Source organism: Apiospora marii, assembly GCF_038362585.1.
Source record: "Apiospora marii strain CBS 49790 chromosome Unknown utg000002l_segment0_segment0, whole genome shotgun sequence".
Taxonomy (NCBI): domain Eukaryota; kingdom Fungi; phylum Ascomycota; class Sordariomycetes; order Amphisphaeriales; family Apiosporaceae; genus Apiospora; species Apiospora marii.
The window spans coordinates 4,056,188-4,079,832 of NW_027117373.1; the positions used below are offsets into that span (position 1 = coordinate 4,056,188).

The 23,645-nt window shown below is 55.4% G+C and overlaps 8 protein-coding genes across 8 annotated transcripts; 5 read left to right on the forward strand and 3 right to left on the reverse strand.

Moving 5' to 3' along the window:
• Positions 1 to 528: 528 nt before the first annotated feature.
• PG985_002959 (Heterokaryon incompatibility protein 6-OR allele) lies at positions 529 to 2,730 on the forward strand (the record flags this gene model as incomplete). Its single annotated transcript, XM_066822728.1, has 1 exon — positions 529 to 2,730. The coding sequence occupies one exon, from the start codon at positions 529 to 531 to the stop codon at positions 2,728 to 2,730; it is 2,202 nt and encodes a 733-aa protein (XP_066690160.1).
• A 283-nt stretch (positions 2,731 to 3,013) lies between these two features.
• PG985_002960 (Tripeptidyl-peptidase sed2) lies at positions 3,014 to 4,897 on the reverse strand (the record flags this gene model as incomplete). Its single annotated transcript, XM_066822729.1, has 1 exon — positions 3,014 to 4,897. One exon carries the CDS (start codon positions 4,895 to 4,897, stop codon positions 3,014 to 3,016), a length of 1,884 nt encoding a protein of 627 aa, XP_066690161.1.
• A 797-nt stretch (positions 4,898 to 5,694) lies between these two features.
• Positions 5,695 to 6,108, reverse strand: PG985_002961 (uncharacterized protein; the record flags this gene model as incomplete). The annotated part of the gene is made up of 3 exons (XM_066822730.1): positions 5,695 to 5,732; positions 5,828 to 5,920; positions 5,985 to 6,108. 3 exons carry the CDS (start codon positions 6,106 to 6,108, stop codon positions 5,695 to 5,697), a joined length of 255 nt encoding a protein of 84 aa, XP_066690162.1.
• A 2,069-nt stretch (positions 6,109 to 8,177) lies between these two features.
• Positions 8,178 to 9,742, forward strand: PG985_002962 (uncharacterized protein; the record flags this gene model as incomplete). The annotated part of the gene is made up of 3 exons (XM_066822731.1): positions 8,178 to 8,461; positions 8,619 to 9,151; positions 9,531 to 9,742. The coding sequence occupies 3 exons, from the start codon at positions 8,178 to 8,180 to the stop codon at positions 9,740 to 9,742; spliced, it is 1,029 nt and encodes a 342-aa protein (XP_066690163.1).
• Positions 9,743 to 12,090: 2,348 nt separating this feature from the next.
• On the forward strand, positions 12,091 to 13,810 carry PG985_002963 (major facilitator superfamily transporter; the record flags this gene model as incomplete). Its single annotated transcript, XM_066822732.1, has 5 exons — positions 12,091 to 12,113; positions 12,187 to 12,478; positions 12,550 to 13,329; positions 13,390 to 13,494; positions 13,568 to 13,810. 5 exons carry the CDS (start codon positions 12,091 to 12,093, stop codon positions 13,808 to 13,810), a joined length of 1,443 nt encoding a protein of 480 aa, XP_066690164.1.
• A 667-nt stretch (positions 13,811 to 14,477) lies between these two features.
• Positions 14,478 to 16,555, forward strand: PG985_002964 (uncharacterized protein; the record flags this gene model as incomplete). Its single annotated transcript, XM_066822733.1, has 6 exons — positions 14,478 to 14,801; positions 14,876 to 14,998; positions 15,065 to 15,217; positions 15,276 to 16,163; positions 16,240 to 16,327; positions 16,437 to 16,555. 6 exons carry the CDS (start codon positions 14,478 to 14,480, stop codon positions 16,553 to 16,555), a joined length of 1,695 nt encoding a protein of 564 aa, XP_066690165.1.
• A 1,117-nt stretch (positions 16,556 to 17,672) lies between these two features.
• On the reverse strand, positions 17,673 to 19,139 carry PG985_002965 (uncharacterized protein; the record flags this gene model as incomplete). The annotated part of the gene is made up of 1 exon (XM_066822734.1): positions 17,673 to 19,139. The coding sequence occupies one exon, from the start codon at positions 19,137 to 19,139 to the stop codon at positions 17,673 to 17,675; it is 1,467 nt and encodes a 488-aa protein (XP_066690166.1).
• Positions 19,140 to 21,455: 2,316 nt separating this feature from the next.
• PG985_002966 (uncharacterized protein) lies at positions 21,456 to 22,574 on the forward strand (the record flags this gene model as incomplete). Its single annotated transcript, XM_066822735.1, has 2 exons — positions 21,456 to 21,838; positions 21,896 to 22,574. The coding sequence occupies 2 exons, from the start codon at positions 21,456 to 21,458 to the stop codon at positions 22,572 to 22,574; spliced, it is 1,062 nt and encodes a 353-aa protein (XP_066690167.1).
• Positions 22,575 to 23,645: the final 1,071 nt, after the last annotated feature.

The window sequence follows — 23,645 nt, forward strand, 5'->3', positions numbered from 1 at the left end:
CGAACGAAGAGCTCAAATATCAACGATTATTGCTGTGAAAGAAGGGGGAAACGAAGAAATTTGTTACCAGACCAGGGAAAATAATATGGACAATAGGTGAAGATTGCTATCGGCCTTGGGGTTGGGCATTCAGCGCACATATATATGACATGGATAGATGATTCGTCGGGATGCTCTTACGGGGTCTACAGCTCAAAGGGCTCTTTTTCCTTATTTACCTTCATCTGCCACTCCAATGAGACGGTAGCAGCAGGCGCCTCGGTGGAGCAGGGCAAGGATGCTTGGCGATAGATCGCACGGGAAGGAGGCTAGGACTTGGGCGCTAGCTCAGCTCAGCCTAGGGCTGACATGCGTTGCCAGGATGCCGCGCAGCCATGCAAACATCCTCAGCTTCGCTGGAAATTGGATTGAAAAGGAAATTCTTTGATTCACGTCTTGCAAACGCGCCAAGACGCGAGACCACAACCGTTTCTCGTCTGTCATGACTTGCTCGCCTGGTACTATGTGCCGAGTAAAGTATTCCAAGCCATGTCGAAACGCACGTGGGACCAGATCCGCGCCATCTTCACGCTGAAGGAGACCGTCGTCAACTTCTCCCACTACCTCGTTCACGGAAATGAGCAGCGCATATCCGCCGTCCCTGCGCACCTCATCAATGGCAATAACGGCGGCATAGCAGCTGACGACAATGATACCTACCAGCACGACGCCCTTCCCAGCGTCACTGATGACCTTTATATACGACTTCTAGAGCTTCTTCCGGCAGAGGATAGCAGCGACGAAGTCCTATGTCGTCTCACACAGCATCGGGTGGCAGATTGTCAGGGAGAGTATGAGACCCTCAGCTACGTCTGGGGCGACGTGTCCCAGCTCGTGCCCATCAACATCGAGGGCAAGTTCTTCAACGTCTCCCAGAACTTGTACCAGGCCTTGGCGGACCTGCGGCAGGAGGACACGCCGCGCATTCTCTGGGTCGATGCCATCTGCATCGACCAGGACAGGATCGAAGAGCGCAACCAGCAGGTGTCGGCCATGGGGCAGATCTACCGGGCGGCGAGGCGTGTGGTCATTCATCTGGGGGCGGTCTACCCGCGCGAGACGAAGAAGGCGTACGACCTGATCGAAAGGTGCGCGTCCGAGGCGCGCCGGATCGGCTTCACATTGAAAGAACCCATCACGCTGTCCACGCTGAGCCAGGGGTCGCAAATCAAGCACGGCATCACTGATGAAGAGATAGTATCTCTAGATACCTCGAGCCTACGCCATCTCGGCGACGCTCCTTGGTGGGCCCGTGCTTGGACGGCGCAGGAGGTACTGTTGGCACAAGACGCCCTGGTCGTCACGGGCTCTCACAGCATGCCGTGGGACCGCTTCTGCGCCGGGGTGGACTTCGGGCTTGATGCCGACATCATCGATGTAGTAGTTGCTGGGGCCATGATCGATGGAATCATCAAGCCTTATCTGGCCATGCACACTCTGCGGATGGAGTTGAGCAAGCCGGTTGATCCTGCCGCCCAAGACGACAGAGCTTCGGCCCAGCGCCTTCTCGCGCTTCTGATCTACTGCCGCTCTCGCCTGGCCACCAACCCACGTGACAAGGTCTACGCCTTCCTGGGTCTCAAAGACATCGGCTGTTCTGTGCCCAACTCTCTGGGCACCGAACCGGACTACGCCGCGGATGTGGCTGACGTATATCGAAACGCATCCCAGCAAATCATGACGCGCTCTCGGTCTCTGGATATCCTGGGCGCCTGCCTACCCGACGCCTCGATCATCATGCCCAGCTGGGTGCCCGACTGGAGCGACACAGGCCCGGCCCCGAGACCCTTGATGTTTGACACGTTCGGGGGCCGGCGACATTCGCACGCCTCTTTGCTCGAGACACGGGCACCCAGCTTTGCCGACGACGATCGGACCCTTGTATTATCCGGCCATCCCGTCACCACCATCACGACGCTATCGCCGGTCCTCGAGAGGCTTCTACTATCCGAAAACAAACTATGGGTAAACAAGCTGGGCCAGTCGTTCCCGGCGCGCCTCTTCCGCATCGTGTTTGTCGTGCCCCTCATGCTGCTCGTGTTCTGGAACCTCTACAAGCGCATGCTCTTCATCGTGAAACACATAGGCACCTTCGCCGATATGGAGACGTTCGCGAGAGACCTGCAGCCGACGAATCCCGTGACGCCGCCGCCCATGACGGCCGCAGCACAGAACTCGCGGGCGTCGATGGATAGACGAGGAGAAGTAGAAGACGAAGCAGCGCGGGAAAGGGAAGATAGCTTGTACGTGTACTGGCGCACTCTCTGCGCCGGGACCGACGCCCCCGGCGGCCCGCAGGAGACGCGGGAGCTCTTCTACGCCTGGCGGGCCAACCTGGCGCCCATGTTCCGGCTGCACGAGCGCGGGGTCGACCGGTGGCTGCCCGGCTTTACCTTGTACAGCTACATGCGAACCACGTGGACCGACTCTAGCGTGTTCACGCGCTACCTGGAGATGGCCTACGACCGCCGGCGCGCCCAGGGCGCCAATGGGCATCTGCTCCTTGTGCCCGGTCATGCCCAGGCGGGGGACCAGATTGTGCTTGTCAAGGAGGGGCGGGTGCCGCTCGTGCTCCGACCGGGCGTGGGGGATGAGAAGGGGTATACGGTGGTGGGCGAGGCTTATGTGGAGGGGATTATGAACGGGGAGGCGTTTCGGGAGGGGGAGTGTGCTGAGATACGGGTGGGATAGGTTTCTGCAGGCTCGTCGGAGGGTAGGTGAGTTTAAGGCGGGATACCATTTACACGATACCACAACAAATAAAGGACAAATCGGCCACGGGCAAGGAGTAATACATGCCACGGCCACGGTTGTCATAGTGCATATATGAAGAACACACGAGGAATAATGAACATGAAATACACAATGCAGCACTGCTATCCAAATCTACAGAAAGCAAAACAACGGGATGGAAAGTACATGATCTGCGAGAAACCGAAAACATTTTACGAGACGCGACGACTGGTCCAGCGCATCACCCAAGGGCGTCTAGAAGCCTCCTAAAGCTCCCGACCGCACCCAACCCCGTGACGCAGTCATAGCCCCGGTACGCCGCGAATCCCGCAACCGAAACATTTCCGTATCGACAGCCGTGGCTGACCCCCGCCGAGACATCGACAAGCGCCCGGCTCTCCCGCACCTTCGGGGAGTATAGCAGCGGGTTCAGCCAGCCCAAGCTGCTCTTGCCGCGCCTGAACCTCTCCTGATCAACCAAAGCAACCATAGCCGCCACCACCACCACACTCGCGCTCGTCCCGCCGTTGCTATCCTCCTCGCCGCCCAGGACGACGGAGAACCCCTCGCCGGGCGCGCTCAGATCGGGAATCGCCCGCCCCGACGCGTTGTAGAGCCGCGCATCCGACGCGTTCCGGTCCCGGTTCAGGGCCGCGAGGTACCCGCCCGCAGCCCCCCGCTGCCACTCCGGCCGGGCAAAGTAGTCGCTGAACCCGCCGCCCGACGCGCCGGACCCCCGCAGCGGCAGGCTCGCGCCCGTCGCGCCCACGGCCGTGACGTAGGGGCAGCTGCCGGGGAAGGTGGGGATGAACATCTGGCGGAAGCGGCCGTCGTTGCTGAGGCAGTCGTCGTCGGGCCGGGTGCCGCCGGCGCCGCCGTCGCCCGAGGAGACGAGGACGGTGGTCCCGCGGGCCGCGAGCTGGGCGAAGAGGTCGCAGACCTTGGCGGCGTAGGCGGGCGGGACGGTGTTCTCGTCGTCGGAGTAGGAGATGCTGAGGACGTGGGGGATGGTGTCGTCGTCGAGGCGGAGCAGGGCTTGCAGGAATGGCAGGAAGGGCTCGTTGCGGTTGGCGCCGGCGGGGCTGCCGTCGGGGCTGCCGGGGACTTCGGTGCCGTTGTCGGCGATGAGGGGGGCGCGGCCGCCGGAGAGGTAGTATGTGATGTCCGAGGGGTACCCGAGCGCCATGGCGTATTCTAGGTCCAGGCTGGCTTCGATGCCGGCATCCTCTGCCGGGGTCTGGGGGTTTGTCGCGTTGTTGAGGAGTTGGACTGTAAAGTTGTAGCCTGTCGACTGGATCCCGGGTGAATATTTCTCCAAGAAAGATGCGACGTCGTCGTAATGGATGGTTTGTTCGAGAAACCCGGCGACGGCATACCTGACTCTTGGCTCTCGTGTCCGACATCCCGTCTGGTTCTTGGGATCGGGCAGACCAAGAAGGGCCCGGAGGCAGGTGGGTGTCACACCGTCCGGACAGGGTTGTTCGGGCCCACCTGGCTCCTGTCTCGGCTGTTTGTATGATATGTATGACTCTTTCCGGCGGACCATATCCCGCTGTACGGAAGTGGGCGACCGAGAATGACCATTGCGCTTTGGGTTTGTTGCGAGTCTCGAGCCAACGGGCTTAGCAAAATGCGAGAGCGGATGCACGAATCGGATATGTGGCTCTAAGTGGGACGGGATAAAGTAGGAAGTGGCTCGGGGATGCACCGTCCCGGCAAAACTGTAGTGCCCAACGCTGGAATCCAAGAGGCGATTGACTGCCGCAGTGGATGCACTAAACCGGATGGAAGACCCCTCCAGGACGGCATCGTGAATGCCGCCTTTCTTCAACCACGAGAGCACCGTCTGAGCCCCTTCTGGGTCCGAGGCCTGGTACTCTTCCAGGTCCGCTTTCTTGAGGTGGCGTCCGTAATCAGCATGGTGAGGGTCGCTGATCGTGGCGAGTCTTGTCTTCAGTGCGGCCATCCGCGGCTGGTACAGCTCGATCGAGAGATCAAGCTTTTCTCTCGGCGATGCATCTCTCAGCCGTTTCCAACCGTTCGGCAATTCATGGTGATAGTAAGTGGAAGCTGTTGCACTGGCCAGAGCCAGGTAACATATTGTGACGAGGAGGTACATTCCCATCATGTCAATCAGCTTGCAACAATGATGAATGCAGTGTCTGTCTGCAATTCGCAAAATGCGTGACCTCGCGCTTAAGTAAGGCCGTCGAGGTAAAGTTCTACCAAATGAATATGAGAACGGATCTTCGGTGGGAAGCCACCATACTGCTCACAGCCACCACCATGACATCACAGCAGGAGTAGCTTTGTACTATTAATTGTTTTGTAGCCTTACCCAGCAATTCGGCCCCGTAGCCCTCCCAAGGGGAATGGGGGGCGTAAGCAAACACACTAGTAAGCGGCATATAACTGCTGCATATAACTAAATCCTTCGATCTGCAAGCTGTTGGATTGACATGTTTCCAATGAATCCTTTACATTTCAGTGCCGCAGAGACGAGTTCACACAAGGCTCATATCCTGTTCCACAGCCGGAAAAAAAGGAAGTGTTCTATCTCGGGAGAAAGAACGTGATAATTGTGTTGCCCCTGGCCTGCCAGATTATGGACAGCTCTTAAAGGACATGTGCAGCTACTACTATATTTACTTTCGTGTCACACATTCAAATTACATGCTACTATGCGGGCATTTGTGGCTTCTCCAATCGATTGCAATTCTTAGCTAAGATAAGCGAGAGTCCGTTATTTCATCGGCTCATCACCCGTGACGAACCTCCACCATACATGCATCATAGTACAGAAATCAGCAACATTGAGGCAATGTCGACGATAAAACAAGAAATAAAGAAAGGCTGATACCCCTAGCCCCTTCCCCCTTTTACACATTCCTAGATCGCGTGATATGGGGCCCACTATAGCTCTTAGTGGACGCAGACGAGGCTCTCGTCTCCAACACACTCTGAGAAGGGAATCGCATGTTAGCTTCAGTGAATGCATAGGGCGTACTTGTTATCACTTCTTTGGGTAGAATCAGGATAGAAAAGGGAAACTCACTCCCGCTGATCTGGTGGCCGCCGTCGGCAGACCAGAACTTGCAGCCGTTGCCGTTCTTCTTGCTGCAGTTGTTGGGGCAGTTGCAGGCGGAGACTGGTGATGGTGATTGCGGTTAGTAGAGACTTCTTCAGGGAGATAGAGAGAGTAGAGCACGAACCAGGGTCGGTGGCGACGTTGATCTCGCGGGTGTCGAGCTGGTCAGCGGGGGCTACGGCGGCGCCCATGGCGGAGCTGGCCATGAGGAGAGTGACGGTGGTGAAGAAGGTGGTGCTGAACTGCATTTTGAAGGATGTTTGATGAAGTGATGAGGGGTTTCTTTGTTTGTTTGGTTTGTGTGTGTTGGTCTTGTGGTTTTGTTGTGGGATTGCTTGGTTTGTGGTTGTTGTTCATGTCTGAGAAAGGGGGACAGGTCCCCCCTATTTATACTTGTGGTGAGCACTCAGGCTGGCCCTTGATATCCAGTTGACTACAGCCAGATGAACAACTCAAAACTATCTATGCACCGATCGTAGCCTCTTCTGGTCCGAAGGATCGCAGTAGTAAGCTCCATCATAGTCGTAAATTTAAATCAATCAATGAGGGGGCCTATAGTATTCGCTCAAACTCCAGGAGTGACCTATACATAGCCATATGACGATAGAAGGTAGCATCAACGACACAAGTGGCGCCGTCGTGGTGACGTTATAATCAGCCATGAAGGGCAACTATTCGCCGTACTTGCAGAAGGATTCATGATCTTCATGCAACTTGTTTCAACTTGGCCGTTTCGTTGCCTGAGGCTGAGGCTGTGCTAGGTGTGAGCATTCCCCGGACTGTCGATCCTCCCAGTCAGGCTGGAAGCCTCACCTCTCTCTGTCGATCCGAGTTGTCAGACTGCATTCTCACTGAGCTGATCTTGTCAGTGCTTTTGGGGCTCAGGCACATCCGGCTTGACCGATCTCCTTTCGAACGTGTAAATAGTTCATTGTTGTCTTGCCCGGGCGAAAGAACTTAATGGACAACATTTTCAGGCGTCCAATGGTTTTCGACTAATAATAACACATGACATCAGTTTCGATCCTTTTTGTTTATATTTAATGTAGTTGTCAACCCCATCCAGGAGCGATCGCCATTTGGTGTTACGATGTGCTTACTGTCATGTTGGTTACACCTGCAAGGGGCGCAATCCGGCCCCCTTAGACTGGTGGGCAAGGCGTGTAAGCTGCATTAGTGCCCTTGTCAATTCGGAAATCGGCTGGCCGGAGTTGATGCGAAAGCCGATCCGAATGCTTAGCTAGGTACTTACTTGCCATCAACCGCAGTTTCCCCAGGGGGCCGGCCATTCCATGACGCTAAAACACCGCCACAGAAAGGCTTACATTGTGGACAAATCAAAGCTTCTTGGGCCGCATGACAGACCAGGCCCACCTACATCTAAGTTCCTCTATTTGCAAGTTTTGGGGACAAATATAATGCCGCCAGTGTACGAGCTGAACCTCAATGTTGCCTCGCTAGGTGACGTGGGTCATTTTGGACCAGTGGGATTACTTTTCTAGCATTCGGTGCCTCGGTTCGCTTCTGTTGATGAAGACAATGCACCTCTTTATTTTTAGGGCCAGCCTTCTTGCCAACTGGTGTCAGGCTGCTGCAATAAGCATCCTGCATGGGTCTCGTTCGGAAGATCCACAGCTTTGCATGGCATCCAACGGCCAACAGCTTAGCCGATCAATCTTAAGCCAACCTTTCGAAGCGCTTGTGGCGTGTGCATACAGGCGATAAGCTCTTTGTTGTTATCGGTTCTCCTTGAGTTGACAGCATGGTATCAAACCTTCAACGGTGTGAGCTGCCCTGCACCCGTTGTTGGCATTTACCTTTATGATATCAAAGGCATTGGATACTATAGGTTTGCATGCCTTGGCCCAAGGTTCTAGTGAGCGTGCTATCTCGGGCAAATCTAGATATCTGATCTAAAATTACTACATTAGACGTTGTCATTCAAATCATTCTCTTTTCAGTGTCTCGATAAGAGTAGAATAATTTAAATAATTCAGAACTGCGGGGTAAACAGCACTGAACTTGGTGTTTGAAAATGGGATAGCACCTAGAGTAGTGAATACACGCCTGGAACAATCGGCGCCAGGGGCAATAGGTGCCTAATAGGTATCAAAATCCATACAAACTCCAGGTAAACAACGACCACAACGCGTCTTTTTGTGTGTTAAAACCAGTAGGGCTTGATGCGCGTCACAGGAACACAGGTTCCAAACACAAATCAGTGACTGAGCGATTCACAATGCCAGCCTACAAGACGTTGGCCCGGACAACCACCACCTTCCTTCCACCCGACCCAAGTCATCGTCGACGATTCACCATGCCTCGCCGCAGTCGACTTCTCGAGCTCCCTGTGGAGCTCCTGGTCTCGATCGTGGGCAATCTGAAGCATCTTCGTGACATCATGGCTGTCACCAAGTTGAACCGCCGCTCCCGTGCGATCTTCTCCTACTTGGTCGTTGATCGTGCCGTCGCCCACTACCGTTCTTATGAAGGCCGCTTCGAAGATAACACTGACCTCCCCTTTGTCGAGGCCGTTTGGTACGACTCGCCACTTATGATCCGAGTACTCATTGCCATATCCGACAACCACGGTCTCAATCGGTAAGTTCGAAACCTCGTTGATCATTTCCCCGCAATTTCTATGCCTGGTGTAAGAGTTGGACCTGATACTAGGTAACAGGTACGGTGAGGATGGGCTACATAAATTTGTGGTTTGGGATGCCTATGATCCGCTGTTTGGTACCCTTCCCTCCGACAGCTTCCTTGGAGATCATGTGTTCGCCGCTTTGATACACGACGCGCCTCATGTTGCTTCACAATTGCTGGAGAAGGGTGCCAAATTCCTACCTCCGGACAGAGACGAGAAGGACAGATATGACGACGAGATTCCGGTTCCCGGTTATCAGGACAGGGTTACGAGCTACTTCTTGGTCCTTGATGAAGTAGAACGGTTTCAAGATATGATACCCCTTCTTCTGGCCCTTGAAAAGCCCAAAGGCGTCACGCAGGACACGCTCAATGCAGCTCTCCGGATCGCCTGTTGCTACCAATGGCCCAGAACCGTGTCGTACTTCCTGGCTCACGGCGCCGACCCCAACGCATTCGGCCGCAACGGCACAGCAGCAATCCATCTTTTCGCACTGGAGCTCAACCGAGTGGCCATCGACGAGCGACAGATTCCCCTGCCATACCGAGGGCGCCCCTCGTCTGCACAAAGCTTTGCCATCTTGTCCGCGCTTCTGGCATTCGGCGCCGATCCCAAGTTGATGACCCGACCGCCAAAGTACCAGGGTCCGCAGGTGCACGCGTGTCGACCGCGGGGCTGTCTCGGCCACGGAGGCCAGACTCCATTGCATCTGGCAGCAGCAGCAGAGCTCACGGAATGTGTCGAGTTGCTGATAGGTAACGGTAAGTGATTCTTGGTGTTTTTGTCCCTGGTGTTTATTCCATACTATCCCAGTGTCAGACTAGAAGACGCATCGTGCATTCCACAAGCTGTGTTAGTCTCTTTGGGGACATCTTGTTTAATCCTGAAAGAGCAAATACTAACGCCGAGAGTCGACAGGTGCACTGCTGGAGCCTCTTGCCATCAGCGGAAACACGCAGCTCCGCATTGGTCTGGCACATGGTCTCGAAGACGAACTCATGTGGCCTTTACTGGCTCTTGTAGAGAGAACCAACCCGCTCGTCCACTTGCCGGATCAAGGTGCCGTCCTTTACATTGCGCACCGTTTCGCACACGATCTCGCCGTCTGCTGGGTTGTCAAGCGGCGTGGTAATGCGGACAGTACGAAGTCTGCGCCTCTCCGCAAACTTCTCGACGTGTCTGGCCCCGACCGCCTGTTCGATCTGGCTTTCACCATCAGCCGAGTTCCGGTGTAGACGACACGCCTGAAGATGTCAACAATAGGTCTATTGTTGACATGGATGAGCAAACATTTGGTATGGATGGGTGGGCGGATCACCACGACAAGAAGCGATGTGAACGTATTAGCGGCTGTCGCTATGTTACATAGTTAGAGCAATGAATGAATCAGACTCAACCGTTGATACATTTTCCGATCATTCTAATTCCAGTGTGGCGCTGACACAAACTCACACGAACCCACAATTCTAGGCGTGACTTTTTACTCATACTCATCCAGGACACCAACGGCTTCATTTTCACATTTGGCTTCCACCCTCTGACGAAGTCGCTGCTCGAGAGCTTGGCCAGTGTCGGGGGCAGTGCCATGGACAGCTCATCGTGATTCTAATAAACTCCATCTGGTGTCTCCAGCGACATCGAGCGGGTCTTTGCGGCCGTGTGAGGCATGGCGATGAAGCTGCGGCACATGACTGAGGATATGGGTATCTTGCGTCGGTACGTCTTTGGCGATGGTGGCTTTGAGCGTCTATGGGTTTCCCTCAGGTAGAAATCAATACAAACAGAATGAATGAATGAATGAATGGTGGCTTTGAGCAGAACGATTTCCTAGGACGGTAAGATACAGAGAGTTCCCAACACCTTCGGGAAGTGAATGCGAGGCATGACCCGGGTGACGTTCTCCAGTAAGGGGTTCCTGGTGGTTTCAAGTTGTTGAGAAAACACCCTTGAAGAGCACTGTCCCCTTCCGCCCATTCTATCCGGTCCGAACCCACCCGTATTTGCTGACGAAGGTGTACTTGTCCACGCCGAATCATCTGGACTGGGGAATCACCTGGCCGGCATTGTCCGAGGTCCTTCTATTGCGCGCTCCATCCCGCAACATGTTGTTTCCGGGCGTGTAAATTGGATCGGGGGCCGAAAGGCGACATTCTCGAGGGTGCTTGAGATAACCGTGGCTGTGTGTATCATCACGAACCCATCTGCCGGTTGGTCAAGTGCATGAACAAGACCGACCACGATGGCAGAAACTTAGTTCTGGATATATGACCGTCTTTTATGTCTCGTCGATAAAATGTTCCCATGACTCGGCGTTCTCCGGCTAATCTCCTCGGGGCTACGATCATCGTAGATAGGCATGATCCCTGCAGGCCCAATTCTTGGCCAAAGGGGCTGCCCAAAGTGGATAGGCGCTCGGCCATAGTTGGCATCTGAGTTGGTCCCTTTATTGAACCTTAAAATGTGCGCAGCCGGGCTGGTCCAAAACCGGGTGTTTCCCCCGGCCAGTGTCGTGGCCTAGTATGGACCCTCTTTTTTCCCGCGACGATGCACATCCAAACTCCAAACTTTCGGCAAAAACGCCCAGGTTCTTGGTAGCACTGCCTTCGGGCCAACGGGCACACAAAGAACTGGAGAAGCTGAATAGTCAGGCGCACGACTAGTGCTGAACCCAATTCCTCTCTGGGTTATGCTTACCAGCTATACTTATTCCAAACGGCGCTACCCCAGAGCTTGGGACGTATGAATTGCACTAGATCGGTAGTGCTGGCCTCCAGCTGACGAAGCAACTCCAAGATACTGCCGAGCTCGACGACGACTGTCCACGTCTATGTATCGCAGCTGGACGGACACATCTACCGGTAGGGTTGGTGAGCTTCGTTTCGTCACCCCCGCTTAAAATGGGGAGGTTTGGGGTAATGCAGTGCAGCTGTAACCTACCATCCCTGATTATCAGTGGCCACGCGATAGGTCGTGCATCCTGACCCCTGGCCACCACCTGCAGATCTACCTTGATAACGTCGCATGGCAAAGATTAGATGAAGCGAGGATTGACTCGAACACCCACCGATTGCTACATGAGACCAAGTTGTTTCCCATTCATCCTGCCACGATATCGTTCAGCTGAAAGGGGATCAACTACTTTTTCTGAACACATCGAGAATGACTTAAAACTCCGATAACTATTGACGGCATCCCTCGAGACTGCAGTGATTGAGTGCCTGTCTATCTTTAGCCCGCACCTGTATCCTAGTCAGTGCCTTCCGTGTCTAGCTCTGTCACCGATATCTTCAAGATGGCGCGAACTGAGCCCCCTGGAACCATCAATCTGGTCGAATGTATGAGTTATCAGCCGGAATGACTGCCACGACTGCATCGCTGACTCAGTTCCGTTACCAGTCGCAACAGCGCTCGATCAATCCGAGGTCCAGCTCTGGCCGCGTCCCTCGAGCGACCCAAACGAGCCGTTGGTGAGTTGGGCGACCTACCACGGCTGCACATAGGGGGTCAGCACTGACACGGGCATTGTGGCACGCAGAACTGGCCAGCGTGGCGTAAGGCCGTCAATTTCGGCTTGGCGACGGGCATGACTATTGCCGCATTCACGCTGTAAGTCGGTCCTTGCCGATCCTACAATGTAGAAAGTTCAGCTCTAACATCAGCCGGCGTTTCCACTGCCCAGAGTCACAATCCAAACAGTCTTCTGGCAGCAGATCTCGGTGGATCTGGACCTCACCATCCCGCAGCTCAGCAACGGCAACTCGGTCCAGCTAGCCGGCCTAGCGACCGGATGCATCTTCTTCGTCCCCTTCGCCGTCAAGTACGGCCGGCGGCCCGTCTATCTGGTGTCGATCGTGGTCCTTGCGGCCGTCACCTGGTGGACCGCCCGCATGAACACTTACGCCGAGGTCATCCTCACCAACCTCTTCACCGGTCTCGCGGGCGCGGTGAATGAGACGACGGTGCAGATGACGGTGAGTTCTTTCGGGCATGGAAATGCGGTTGCCTAACGGAAGGTATCTAATTACTGATGCGCTTTACACAGATCTCGGACCTGTTCTTCGTGCACCAAAGAGCCCGCGCCAACGCCTGCTACTTCGTGGCCGTCATGATCGGAAGTTTCCTGACACCCATGGCCGCGGGTGCCCAAGCCGCCGCCCAGGGCTGGCGATGGTCCTACTACGCCCTCGCCATCGGCTTCACCATCCTGACCTTCGTCTACATCTTCGCCTTCGAAGAGACCAAGTACACCCGCACCGCCAGCGGCAGCAGCATCCGCGCCGCCTCCCAGGACGGAACCCAGTCGCCCGCCACGGCCGCCGAGGGCAATACCTTGCCTTTAGACAAGAAGGACGACGTCGAGACGGAGCTGGACCACGTCCCCTCGCACACCCTGGGCGAGGTCAACACGATCCCCCACACGTACGCGCAGCGCCTGCGGCTCGCGACGCCGACCCCGGAGCCGCTCTGGCGCCTCACCGTCGCGCCGCTCTCGGCCGCCGCGTTCCCGCACATCCTGTTCACGGCCCTGCAGTTCGCGTCGGGCATCTGCTGGCTCGTGCTCATGCTGACGTCGACGTCGGTCATCTTCTCGGCGCCGCCCTACCTCTTCACCACGCAGGGCGTCGGCAATATGTCGCTCGGACCGCTGGTCGGCAACGTCTTCGGCGCCCTGTACGGGGGGCCCGTCTCGGATTGGTCCATCAAGCGGTTCGCCCGGCGCAACGGCGGCGTGTTCGAGCCCGAGATGCGGCTTTGGATTTTGATGCCGCCTACGCTGTTCATGGCGGGAGGGCTGTGCATGTTCGGGGTGACTGCTGGCCAGGTATGTTGAAGCCCTCTTCCCCGCTCGTGGAGTATTGCGCATGATACTGACCTTCCGTAGGGAATGCATTGGATCTACCCAAGCATTGGTGGCGCCTTCTTCGCCTTCGGCCTCGGCTCTTACGGAGACATTGCATTTACTTTGGTGATTGACACCTATCGTGACGTAAGTGCACACCTCCCCCTGAAGAGGGCACCATATCCACTTGTATCCCGTGTCCTAACTAACTCTCCCTCAGTTGGTTGCCGAAGCCTTTGTCCTGGTGGCCTTCTTCCGCAACGCCTTCTCCATCGTCGTGCCCGTCGCGCTCACCCCCTGGATGGCCACAATGGGCGTCGGTTACATGTACGTCACGGCTGGGTGCATTTCGCTGGTGATTGGGCTGCTACACCTGCCGCTGATCATCTATGGCAAGAGGATCCGCACCGCGCTGGCGCCGCGGTACTACAAGGTCGTGGAGAAGATCAATTCTCACCCCTAGATGCGTTGTTTCGAGAGGGCTTAGAGGGCATTTGACTCGTGTAGGTTTAGTAACGTGGTCATTGGACGGTTTGGGAGTCAATTAGGAGTCAGGGGTCAGGGGCAGTATTATGGTGAATCAAAGAGTGCCAAGGCATAGTTAACAACATGATTATCGTAAAAACCTAATTGATATGTCACCAGCAACCAATACCATCAGTTATGAAAATATACAGGTTCCCCGTATTATTTTCACTCTCGGCCGAGACCCCAAGTGCCTACGCGTTCGCACTTACTTAGCCGCGCGGCATCTCCACCGTGTACCCATCCTGGGTCTACCCCACTGTAATCCCGACTGATAAGGACAGCTGGACCCTGTACCAAGAAAGGCCGCATGATGGCTCAGCCCGACTCCGCAGTTAGCACTTCGGCTACAGGAATCGCGTCCGCGGCAAATGGCCTCGGACCCCGCTACCGCTACATTCCGACGACCGTTTGTGGCTATCCCGTGCCAGATCACTCCTTACTCCCCTACAAATTCAGAGATATTGTTGCGTCTTTGACCACCTGTCTTTATCTACTTGCCTTTTCGGGATAGTATCAATATCTGCTGTTCAGAAATTTCTGTCAAAAGGCCACGGTTCCTGAAAGCTCAGCAAGCCTGCATTCCCTACACACCGCTTGTGACAATGGGCGAAATAAACCAGGGCCAGCGACCATCCTGGGAGGTGGTCGCCAAGGAGCACGCTCTGGAACAGCTAAACAACATCCCCGCAGACTGGCGCCTCCCGCAGGACAAATTGGACCGGCTGAGCGGTGCCGGAACCGCCGACGAGGGCCGGCTCATCCAGCTGCAGGCCGCCAAGCAGTCCGGCCTGCTGTCCGAGCGCGAGCTGGACATCACGGAGAACCACACGGCCCGGGACCTGCTTCCCAAGTTGGCAGCGCGGGAGCTCACTTCCGTCGAGGTCACGGTGGCCTTTTGCAAGCGGGCGGCTCTCGCACAACAATTGGTGGGCGCTCTTGCATCCCCCCGGTCATACACCAACGCACGAGAGCCGGATTTGCTAATCACAGCTGCAAACAGACCTCTTGCTTGACAGAGATCTTCTTCAACGAGGCCATTGAGAGGGCTAAGGAAGCCGACCAGTATCTGGAGAAAAATGGGAAGGTCCGGGGCCCGCTGCACGGGTTGCCCGTCAGCATGAAGGTGAGACGCCCCCCCTTTTTGGTCTACTTTATGCTCAGACGGGTGAAGCTAATATAGGGTTGACAGGACTCTTTCGTGGTGAAGGGACGTTACGCCACAGTTGGGTACGTAGAGTATCTGAGACAGCCCATCCCTGAGGGAGAGTCGGCCTTAGTCAAACTGCTCGAAGACGCAGGGGCGATTCTGTACTGCAAGACCAACATCCCGCAAACCATGATGGTAAGTTGGACCCCAAAGGTATCTCAACCCCTCATCGCTTACACCGACCGTGACACAGACCGCGGACTCGGAGAACAACATCTTCGGCCGCACCCTGAACCCCCACAACACCAAGCTCAACGCCGGCGGCTCCACGGGCGGCGAGGGCGCCCTCCTCGCCTTCCGCGGCTCGCCCCTGGGCGTCGGCACCGACATCGCCGGCTCCATCCGCATCCCCTCGGTCTGCTGCGGCATCTACGGCTTCAAGCCGACCGCGGACCGCGTGCCCTTCGGGGGACAAAACGCCTGCCCCTTCCCCCGCAACTTCCTCCCCGGCATTACCCCTGCCGCGGGGCCCATGGCCAATACCTTAGCCGACCTGCGGCTCTTCATGGACATCGTCTTCGGCCAGAACCCGTGGAAGTACGACGGCACCGCCATCGACATCCCCTGGCGGTCACTCGACCAGAAAACGGCCGGCAGCGACAAATTGGTCATCGGCATCGCCCCCGAGGACGAAGAGTTCCAGCTGCACCCGCCCGTGAAGCGCACCCTCGACGCCGCAGCCCGCAAGCTCGAAGCCGCGGGCCACACCGTCGTGCGCCTGCCCGCGGACCCGGCGCGGTCCATGGCGCTGGGCGGCCGCCTCGCCTTCGCCTTCTACGGGCTCGAGGGGCACCCCACCAACGAGGAGATGGAGGCCCAGTTCGGGGAGCCCCTGGTCCAGTCGCTCGCGGTGGGCGTGCACCCGTTCGCCCGGACGCCGCCGCCGCTGGCGCCCGAGTGGAGCGAGGCGCGCAAGGTGGCCGAGTGGCACCGCCTGCGGGGCGAGTACTGCGACGGCTGGCGCCGGGCGTGGCTGGGGCACGGGTTGGATGTCGTGGTGGCGCCGGGGGCGGTCAGTACGGCGGTGGGGCATGATGCGTTTGGGGTGCCTGTTTATACGGCGGCTTGGAATGTAACCAACGTGAGTCGAGAGACCCCTGCCTTAATTTGAGGAGTGAATGCGGATAATGCTGACACCAGGCCTCAACTTTGTTTAGTATCCGGCTTGCATCATCCCGTACGGCTCCTCGTCGAAGGCGCTGGATCCGAACCCCATGAAGGGGCATGCGGCGTTCGATGCTGACTGTAAGTTGCTTTTCTCCGCCACCTCCTTTCCTCCCATCACTTGTCTCATGCATTTTGGCAAGATGCCACTCTTATCTTAGATGCCCCTACTAATAACTACCGAACACAGATAACCCGGAACTGCAAGACGGCGCGCCTTGTTCCATACAGGTCATCACACCCACGTTCAAGGATGAGGAGTGTTTGCACGCGGCTGCTATCATAGACAAGATCTTGAACGGCGCATGAGCGCTGCTTTGATTTATTTAGCATCAGATCATGATAGTGGAGGAGCATTGTGCATGTCTCATTTTTGAATTAGATACATGCCAACCCTGACGGACGAAATAGAGATGGCACACTAGACTTACTCCTGTGACTTGGCCACAGTGGATAGGATCCCTAATCTCCAATCTCTCTAGTTTGTGTCGTCCCAACATACCTGCTCAACTTGCAAACTAGTCCTTCAATGAACCAAGGACTTGTGTAGGATGCCTCTCGCATCCAGTATACACAACTTAGAGAGCCGAGGGCATACACGACATCCTGAAGCTGCAGAATGCCGTTCGAGTTTGACATCTACAGCTTGCTGTAAACACCGCTACGAACAGTATGCCCCTACCGTGGGCAAAGACCTTCCTCCCCTGTCCCACAACCGGCCGAGGTGATGACGTCATCGTAGGTCTTTTCTTGCCTCACGATAATTACAGAAGGGTTTTGCACAATTTGGATCAGCCAAGATATCTATTCGTCCGCGACATAGTATATAAATGCGTGACGAATCAAGTCGGTCCCATATACCCCCTCGTTTCTGAGGGGAGTTATGGGTATGAGTATGAGTATGGTAGTGGTGGTAAGGAGCGTAAGAATACATGGAAACGCAAAAAAGCAAAAACGCGGGCATCATACTCGTTACGAACAAAAAGACATGATGCGCGGCCACTAACACCGTGCATAATGTCAAAATAACCTTGTCCGCAAAAAGATGCGATACCCCAAAAATTCGACAATAAACTTTTTTTAGGTTGATGGATGGATGGGCGGCAAGGCCACGCCGGGCCTGCCGCAAAGAGAGAGAGTGTGTGTGAGTGTGAGTGTGCGAGTGTGCGATAAAAAACAAAAACGTCCGCCGAACGAGGAATGCAAAAAGTGTCTAGAAGCTGATCCGAAAGCAAGTGGGTATCGCGAATTCGAGGGTGTGTTTTTTGGCGCTGCCATTATGGGTTTGATTGAGGATGGAGGAGAGTGGAGAGAGAGAGGAGAGATGGTTTTTCCCGTTTTTCGATTTATGGTCCAATTTGGTCTCTGGGCGAGTGAGTGAGTGGTGATGGTTGATGGGGTCGATGATGATGAGGGTCGACCGTTATTAGACGATGTCCTCACTCACGTGGGGCCGGTTCTTGGTCGGGCTCGCCAGGCTGGGGTAGTTGGCGTTGGTGGTGCCGGGCCGGCTGGCGCTCTTGCCGTGGGCGGAGCCGGGCCGGCTCAGGCTGGCCTGCTCCTGGTGGGCGCTGCGCATGGGCCGCTGGCGCAGGACGCGCGTGATGGACCCCTCGCTGCGCTCCATCCAGGTGTGGTAGTCGCTGCGCGAGTGGGGGAACAGCATGTGGTTCTTGCTGCTGGCGATCCACTCCTTGGCCTTGCGGCGGGGGCGGCAGGTGATGGCGTGCAGGTCCTCGACGATGTTGCCGCAGTAGAGCTCGAGCGGCAGGTCGTTGACGTCGTTGCCGAATGGGTTCTCGACCTCGCGCCCGATGAACAGGAGTCCCAGGATGATGTAGGCGGCGAGCATGTTGGCGGGGATCGTCACCCAGCCGAGGCGGGGCAGCAGCTGGAAGGGCAGGAGGAGCACGTAGACCCAGGTGATCTGCGAGATGGCAATGGAGTAGGCGATGGGCAGGGGCGTGTTGAGCACGCGCTCCGTGTTGACCATGCAGTCGTTGATGGCCGTGATGGCGGTCCAGGCGACCGTCTGCAGACCGGGCGAAGGCAGGGTGGTTTCCTCAATCTTGTCGTCGATGTACGAGGCCAGGTAGCAGAGGATCTCGAGGGGAAGGTTGCCGAGCGGCACGCCTTCCTCGCGCGCACGCTTGATGACCTTTCGCGGGTTGGACGTGGCAAAGTTAAGGCCAAGACGCTCTCCGCAGGCCTTGAAGAAGTTGGGCTCCTTGGGCTCAAACACGCCCGACTCGGTGGCCGTCTTGCCCAAAGTGTCAAGGTGCTCGACGAGCTCCTGGAGGTCGTCGTAGTGGGTGTAGGGCTCGAACCGCAGCTTGTGCTTGAGGGCGACGGCGTAGGCGACCAGGAGGTTCAGGGCCGTGAGCTTCTCCAAGAGGGACTCCTTCTCCTCGCCGGGGCGGTTGCGGACGTGCAGCCAGATGACACGGCCAAGGGTTTGGCAGTTGAGCGTGAGCTGGCCCCAGTAGCGGCGACCTTCGGCGTAGCGTTCGTAGGCTGTCGAGCTGCGGAGCGAGAGGGCCGAGGCGACGACGAAACCCGTCACTGTTAGCAGAACCGAGTCGATACCGAGGTCCAGGTGGCCGATCCAGTGGTCTAGCAGCGAGAGGCAGCAGACCAGAGTGGACCAGCCGCCGACGATGAGCATGGGTATCACCATCTTGGGCATGATGCTGCCGTGCATCTGGAAAAAGACGGGCCATTTCGAGTGTTTGCCGATGTCGCGCGGGCCTTCGAAGTAGTCGTCGACCTCGAGCTTGGTTTTGCGGCGGTGGTTGATGAAGGGGTTCGGCGTGTGTCGGGCTGTGGCCGAGTGCACCGACTCGGCAATGGTTCTCTCATCGGAATCCGACGCGGACCGGGTCCGTCCCGCCATGTCTGACATGTTCATGTCCTGGCCCCTCGACGGAGATGGGTCTTCCCAATGCAACATTTAGGGATCGCTTCCTTCTTCTTTTTTGTTCTCTTTTTTTCTTTCGATGTTTCTTCGGGGGATATCCTGATAATGCACGCACGCGCAATGCGGAAGATGGGAATCTTCTTTGCGTTAAAGTGAAAATAAAAACCGACCGTATAAAGGAGTGACAGTAGTTGGATTACGAAAAACGGTGAAAAGACGAAGCATAAAAAAACACACCCAACTGAGTCCCGAGGAGAGAAGGGGAAAAAAGGGAAGCCTCCAGGAGGATGGAGGTTCGCGGAGGGCCCTATTTACATTCATGCTGGCCTCTATTTTTCACGGCGCGCGAAACCCAACCCTGGCTCTAAAATTATCGTCGACTCATCATATCTGATGTAACCGCATGCGGCATGCGCATTAAAAACAAGGTGCAAGTGTGTGGTGCGCGGGATTCAGGACGCTGGGTCGACCGGGCTGGCACGCACAGTCTGGCGATCAGGGCACGGATGCCTCGCATGGCTCTTGACACACGAGAAACCTCGCGATCCAATCAGGCGCGCCATAATGCGTCGAGATATACTGCCGTTACCACATCGGGCAGGACCACCCCTGGGCTGCGACATATACGCCAGTGATGAGTCACTTATTGGGCCAGATCGGCCAGGAACACACTGGTCGAAAGCAGCCAACGAGCCAACGTCGAGTAAACAAATGCGCACCCCCAACGCAAAAAGTGCAGTTGTTGGCAGTGAAACAATCCAGACCATGTGGAGTCGCGACGGGACTTGTCAATCAATGCATGAATCTTTGCGGGCGCAGAGGACCAATCAGGCCGGGGGAAGCCCATGCGCGTCGATCCATTCGGGCAGTCTCCTAAACGGTCGGAAGCTGGTCCGCGGGGCTCGCGGTGGAGCGGGCGACCGGGGTGGGAGATTAGTTTCCAACGGAGAAAATGGTTCCTTTTGTTCGAGAATGCTGCCACTCTTGGCACTTCAATCTGGGCTCCTGGGAACGCCGCGGGCTGCCCATTCCTCCTGTCCATTCGAGATTTGACGTGGCAGAGTTTTCGCTCGTGAACCGTGCTAGCTCGCAATCTAAACCATTTGCCATGTGAGAAAGGAGGTCGATCCCTTGGCTTGGCCCGATCTGTAAGGCAGAGGCGAATTGTCCTAAGGCTCCAATTTACTCTCCTGCCAGATTGATTGAAGTCCAAGAGGCCTCTTTCCATCGCTACCACCGAACACGATCAATCGGAGTGGGCCTCCACCAAGCACCAAGCTTTTTTAGTTGAGGAACCAGCCACGATAGTACGACAACACAATAAGAACGTCCCAACGGAGGCCATCATTAAGTGTTTGCATTTCTACTTGGTTCTAGTCTGGCGTCTACTTTGACGGCGGGATCCGCGGGTCACCCAGGACCCACTGAGCAGGTTGGGAGTTGGGCTGTATCATGTATCATGGCTTCATTTTGAGTTGTAATACTTGAGGGTTACTTACTATACGTGAGTCCTCAGTTTCTGCTAGCCTTGCCTTGCATCGAATCGGATTTTATATGCCGGATCAAAGAAATAATAATCAAAAAAAAAAAAAAAAAGTATGCTGTAGGCTCGTTCACGGGCCGTCCCTTAGTCTCAACTGGGCCGAAACATGGCACGGCAAACTGCCCAGAAGCCCAATGGCGCTATCTTAGGTCTCCATGGGTCGTTTATCGTAGGAAACATTTCCTGCCCAAGAACGAGACATGCTGAAAGGCAAAAAATGTAAAATGTAACATACAACACCGAGGATTCCCAGGTCGTCACCGACCCTAGTACTAATTCGGCTCTCTGCTGCTTATATATGGGAGAGCGGACGGGATCCCTAGTATTCAGCAGGATATGGTCGTATGTGAAGGTGAGTTGCGTTTCAGCGATCTATATCGCAAGTTCACTTTCACCTCACATACACGTGATTGCCTTCACCTAATATCCACGTTCGTGCTTCCACCCTATATAGCTTTGCTTCAAATAGATTATTCCTGTGATGTGTAGGTGAAGAGCAAATATGGGAGAGATAAAAGCTCTAGGCACCAGAATACGGCCTTGGTTGCTTACCACCTTTCGATGGAACAATCAACGATGGCCTCATTCAGGAATAATACCTCTTATATTCGTCGTCTCACGGTCCCACCTTCCCTTTCTACCCTATTCTCTTGCAACTTGCATCACAACAGCCCTCTCCGAGCGTCAACAAGCAAGCATCTTAAGAACGTTACGTTGAAAGTTCCCCGGATCAGCCCATCACAGCCAGGATGCCGCCGTCGTCTGGTACTCGAGGCCGCAAGCGAAAGCGAGCCCAAGAAGAGGAAGACAACGACTCACCTGCGGACATCGCTATGGAAGTCACTCGAGAAGCTCTCGAAATGTTGCGAGAGACCATGACCAAGTTGGAAGGCATGATCAAGGATGCTTGCCATGGTTGCCCCGACCACCTGCGCATCTTGCAACTCGACGCCATGTCGACTCACACCGACATTATGGGATTGCATCTGGATATGGTCTCTGCTCGAGCCAGTGACGAGAACATCGAGCGAGACGCCCACGCTTTCCAACGACGAGCGTTCAAACTTCATCAAACGGTGACCAAACTACAGCCACAGAGCGTGAAGCCCAAGACGGGCACAACCAAGATCAAGTAAGTACCACCCACCATCAAGTTCTGGCATCAATGAGCTAATGCTTATATGATTAGGGTCAGAGGAAGACCGAGACTCCATACTCGCGATCAGGACAACACAAAGGGAGGACCTGAGACAGTCGAGATAGCGACGCAAACCGAAGACGAGGAGAAGAAGTCCGTCGTGACAATGGACATGGGGACCCAAACTTTGGAGTTGGAACCTTCGCTCCCAAATGTATCGGCCGCACTGCAAGCCAACAGCAAGCTCCGCAAGATACCCCGGTTCTTCTTAGACACCCTGAGCGGTGACCGATACGACGAGTTCAGCGCCGCGGAAGTCGCCAATGCATTCGACATCGGCTCTTGCCTAGCAGAGTTCATGCAGAAGGACGTCCTGTTCCGAACAGACTACTCCAACATCCATGGCGACCTAGTAGGGGGCCTGTACAATGAATACACCAAGCGAGAGGATTGGAATCCCCTCCGTGAAGAGGCCGTCAAGAAGAAGTGGTTCGGCAACTCCAAGGAACTGCGTTATGCCCACTATGCACTCGAGGTATTGGAGGCCTGGCGTGCTCAGCGCGGAACTGAGGCCAACGTGACAGCTACGATCAAGCCCCTATACTGGGCTCTCCAGGCGACGGAGAAGCAAATCGCTTACGCAGTCAGATGGATGCGATATCTCAAGGTCAAGGAGCCAATCGGCGTGTTGGTGATCTGCATGATCGCTGAGAGTACTCGTCGAGGATGATTGTCATGAAACTAAGGAAGAGGGAACCTGGTTTTTGCATTTACACATTGTTGGTTGGCATTGGTTGTTTGCGAAGTTTTCCTGAGGGAACGACAGGGAAGTTTGCTAGTCATTGGTTGATTAAGTACACGAGTTTTACGTGCGTCAGATACGTTGCGTTTGAGAGGGGATAAGACATAGCTGTTGAAACATCTGAGATGGACGTTTCAAGTCAATGCAATACATCTGTTCATCTTAAACGGCCTGACTTTCAAAAAGCCTTATGAGTGAAGCAGCATCGATATGGACGGGTACTCGAAGCCAGATTGGCTGAGGTAATACTGCAAATAGGCGTATGTGCGCAAGATGTGTGGATTTGTGAATAAGGATTGTTCCAACTTCGACGACCTCTTATAATATAGGACCTCTGGCGTCAGGGTAGCATTTACAGGGCGGGTATTTGCGGTTTTGGAGAGTTGATCCTGATTGACAGTGCAAAATGTTATTTCTTCAGCCAATACTTCGGGCGCGCAACCAATCGCATCAACGATACACACAAGGATCTATTTCGGTACGCACTGCGATACTACACGAGGCGGCTGATACTGCCTCAAACTATGACCGAGAAAGCTTCTTAGCCGCTAGGAAAGAGCCGAAGGGGCTTGCGCTGAACTGCCGTACCTGGCTGTGTAGTGTGCCACGAGGTCGGAAGGAGGCGGCTGATTGGCTGGGCTGATAAGCACCCTAGTCCAGCCATCCCCGTAGCATTAGCCCGCCCTCACCTAAGCCCCTTCAGGCAGTCCCGGCCACTACGGGCCAACCCGAGCACAGCTGACGGCCACGATGGCATCTTCCACGTAGTATTGCACCGCCATGGGCTTCTCGGGGAGGTGCTCTAGAAAGGCAGGTCGTGGGGGAGTGAGTAAGCCGTGACTCGCGAATATGGATTCCGAGTGGCTCAATCTCAGTCCCTTCATGCGGCAAACCAAGACGTCCAAAAGCTTAAATACAGAACCATCTCCACCCTCATTCACCCCGCGTACACTTTGCTTTGTCAGTGTTGCCGTCCCTTGTCTTGTCAGTGTTGCCGCC